Source organism: Histomonas meleagridis (assembly GCF_020186115.1).
Source record: "Histomonas meleagridis strain 2922-C6/04-10x chromosome Unknown scaffold_61, whole genome shotgun sequence".
Classification (NCBI taxonomy): domain Eukaryota; phylum Parabasalia; order Tritrichomonadida; family Dientamoebidae; genus Histomonas; species Histomonas meleagridis.
The window spans coordinates 2,891,750-2,895,105 of NW_027150931.1; the positions used below are offsets into that span (position 1 = coordinate 2,891,750).

The window sequence follows — 3,356 nt, forward strand, 5'->3', positions numbered from 1 at the left end:
ATATAATTTTCCTTGAAATTGGATATCATTACTACATTTGATAAAAATATTTATTATTTTTGAAATAGATTTCTTTCTTTCTTCTTCTTCTTTTTGGATGGATTGTAAATAACTAATATATATTTTGAGATCATTTTTTTGACAGCAATATGCATTTAATATGCATTTACATAAAACAACATTGAAAGAATATGGAAAATTTGTATCAAATAATTCCATTGTTTGTTGAATTGCTAACTCAAGATTTTTTGCACTTAAGTCAAAAATTATTCGTTCCAGTTCAATTAAAAATAACATAGCATTGGACCGTGTCTTTGAATCTTGACTTTTTATATAACTTCCTATGATTTTATCATTTTTTATCTGCTTATCCATTAGTCAATGTAAAAAATTGAGTAAATCAGAGGGCTCTGATTTTTTCAGAAAAATAAACGGCTGTTTGTTTTTGCCATGATCGGTAAATTGAAAAAGTGGAAATTGAGATTCGATTAATAAAAACATCAAATTCCTCGTATTGTGCGCTAAGTAAATTAACCAATTCTTGTTCATAAACACATTTTAATAATGTAATAATTATTTAAATAAATAAAAATACATATTCAAATTCATTTCTATAGTTTATAATAAAATGATATTTTAGCTCATATACTATCTATAAAAAAAATAGTCAGCATGGTTTGAGTAGGTTATATCTCTCTCTTATATAAAAATATAGTGATATTTATATTTTATGTTCTTTATGTAAATATCTGAAAAAGTTATTATCCCATGTTTTGCCCTTCTATCGTCTTGGCCAGCCTTTTACATGCCACAAGTCAAGAAGAAGTGGACCAAGACTACAAACAAGGAAAAGAGAGACTGGGCAACAGTCCTCCTTTCCGAAGTTGCGGAAGAAATTGAAAAGGCAGTGCCACGTAGCAAACTCATCACACCATCCAAACTTGCAGATCGTTATAAGATTTCTCTTACAGTTGCTCGTCAAGTTTTAAAGCAACTTGAAGCTGATGGCAAAATTGTTTGCTTAATTAAGCATTCAAAACTTGTTGCCTATGGTCGTCCAGCAGGAGCCAAGGAAGAAGTTGTAGAAGAAGCGCCAAAAGCCGAAGCAGCTCCAAAGGGCAGAAAAGGCAAGAAATAAACGAAGAATATCAGATCAATAATTATTTTGAAATTCAATTTTTTATTACAAAAGATTTCCTTTCCCAGGCCCAGCGTTTTTTTTTGTGTTTCTTGATGAAAATTACTCTAAGAATTTTTTTATGAATCATTTGATGAATTATCTTCAATAAATTCGTCTTCATTATTTTCTAAATCGTCTTCGTTATTCATTAAATCTTCGCCTGGAGTTGGCTCTTCATTGTTTGCTTTTTTGGCTTTTATGCGAGGAAGAACAACAAGGAAAATTATACAGTTGACAGAAATTGTAAGGAAAAGAACAACGAGAATGCCGATGATTGCAATCCATGTCGGGCTGAGCATGCCAGAATCAGTGTTACTGGAATCTGTTGTGTTTGTTGCGTTATCGAACAGATCTGAATATTCAATTGTTGTCTCCATTGACCATGAAGAATCTTCTGTTTCCTGAGTCGCTTGTGAAGTTTCCTCGGTTGGAACATTAGTCGTTATTTCTGTTGGCATTTCTGTGGAAATCTGTGTTGATTCTTCAGAAGATTCTGAAGATTCTATTGATCTATCTGTTGATCCCTCAGATGATTCTGAAGAATCTGTTGATATTTCAGTTGAGTCTTCAGATGTTTGTGATGTTTCTGCGGATATATCTGTTGACTCCTCAGATGATTCAGAAGATTCTATTGATGTATCTGTCGATACTTCTGTTGAATCATCAGATGTCTCTGTTGACATTTCTGTGGAAATCTGTGTTGATTCTTCAGATGATTCTGAAGATTCTGTCGACATTTCAGTTGAGTCTTCAGATGTTTGTGATGTTTCTGTGGATATCTCTGTTGACTCCTCAGATGATTGCGAAGATTCAGTTGATTCCTCAGACGATTGTGAAGATGTCTCAGTGGTTTGCTCAGATGTTTCCTCAGATGATAGTGAACTCTCCTCATTTGAATTTATGTCGCTGGTAAGAAGCTTTAACTTTATATCATTTGTCATACCTTCATTTATATTTCTGATTTCGTTTGCTCCAACATGAAGGAGAGCAAGAAAAACAATCATTTTAATGGCTATGACATTTCACTTTTTGACCAGCATTTGGAACGAACAATGGAGAATTCAATTACCTATCACCCCTACTCAAAAAGCTTTTGGAATGGTTTTTTATCGTTGCATTATTTGTTGTTTTGTGATTGAATAATGTTTTGGCAACGGTTCATTAATCAATACAAAAAGTTAAAACTGGGCCAGAAATCCTGTGCGTTTTTCTGAATTTCAATTCATCGGTGTTTTTATAGTTTGATTTTTTTGAATATTTGTGATATTGTTTAATATGTTTTAAATAAAAGGAAATTAAGATAAATATGTTGTTTGCTTATGTATTAGAGTAAGAATATTGATGTTGATATGATTTATTTCATGTATTCATCAAGTTAATTAAATATATTTTTTAAAAGAAATTGAATTGTTTCTACAAATGAATGAAAAATTTCAATGAATATATGGTCATCTTTTTTTGAAATATGGTTTGCTGTTTTAAATTTAAGGAAATTACATATATCTTTGTGGAATGTATTCAGAAAGTCAGTGTTAAGTTAAAATAAAGCCAAAGGAGTTGTTATTAATTATGGAGAATATTATTTTTTGATGATCAATTTCTTAAAATTGGTTTTTGGTTGACATATTTGTATTCTTACGATCAATTTTAGAGTCAGATTCAAATTATTAAAGACATTCGATTCATGTATTTAAAAAGAAATTTTATTAATTTCATATGCTTGATCGAAAATTGATTGCCAATTTCAACTTTATACGAAAAAGATATAATTTGTATTTGCTAATCATATATTATACTATCCATGCAATAAGAAATTTTGATTAACTCATTCTAGCAAATTTTTTTGTTATTAATTGAAATGAGTTTGATCGTTTTTTATTCTCGTTTTTATTTGATTTCATGAATTAATTAATTTCTTATTAACATCTAAATTGGTTGAAAAATATGAATTACTGTTTTGTTATGTATAGTGGCTTATGAAATATAATCATTTTAAGATTACTGTGTCACCCAATTTGGGTAAAGATCTGCTCAAAATAAAACACATTAAAATCATCCAAAATTTAGTAATATTTCAAAAATTAGATATAAATTGTCTTTGGACAATGCTTGATAGATAATGGTTTTTGGTAAAATTTGTCTTTGTTGGCAACACTGGAAGAACCTCAGCGTTAAC

The 3,356-nt window shown here is 29.9% G+C and overlaps 2 protein-coding genes across 2 annotated transcripts; one reads left to right on the forward strand and one right to left on the reverse strand.

Moving 5' to 3' along the window:
- Window positions 1-805: 805 nt before the first annotated feature.
- GO595_010903 (40S ribosomal protein S25) lies at window positions 806-1,138 on the forward strand (the record flags this gene model as incomplete). The annotated part of the gene is made up of 1 exon (XM_067913633.1): window positions 806-1,138. The coding sequence occupies one exon, from the start codon at window positions 806-808 to the stop codon at window positions 1,136-1,138; it is 333 nt and encodes a 110-aa protein (XP_067769641.1).
- Window positions 1,139-1,257: 119 nt separating this feature from the next.
- Window positions 1,258-2,184, reverse strand: GO595_010904 (putative carbonic anhydrase-like protein 2; the record flags this gene model as incomplete). Its single annotated transcript, XM_067913634.1, has 1 exon — window positions 1,258-2,184. One exon carries the CDS (start codon window positions 2,182-2,184, stop codon window positions 1,258-1,260), a length of 927 nt encoding a protein of 308 aa, XP_067769642.1.
- Between the last annotated feature and the right edge of the window lie 1,172 nt (window positions 2,185-3,356).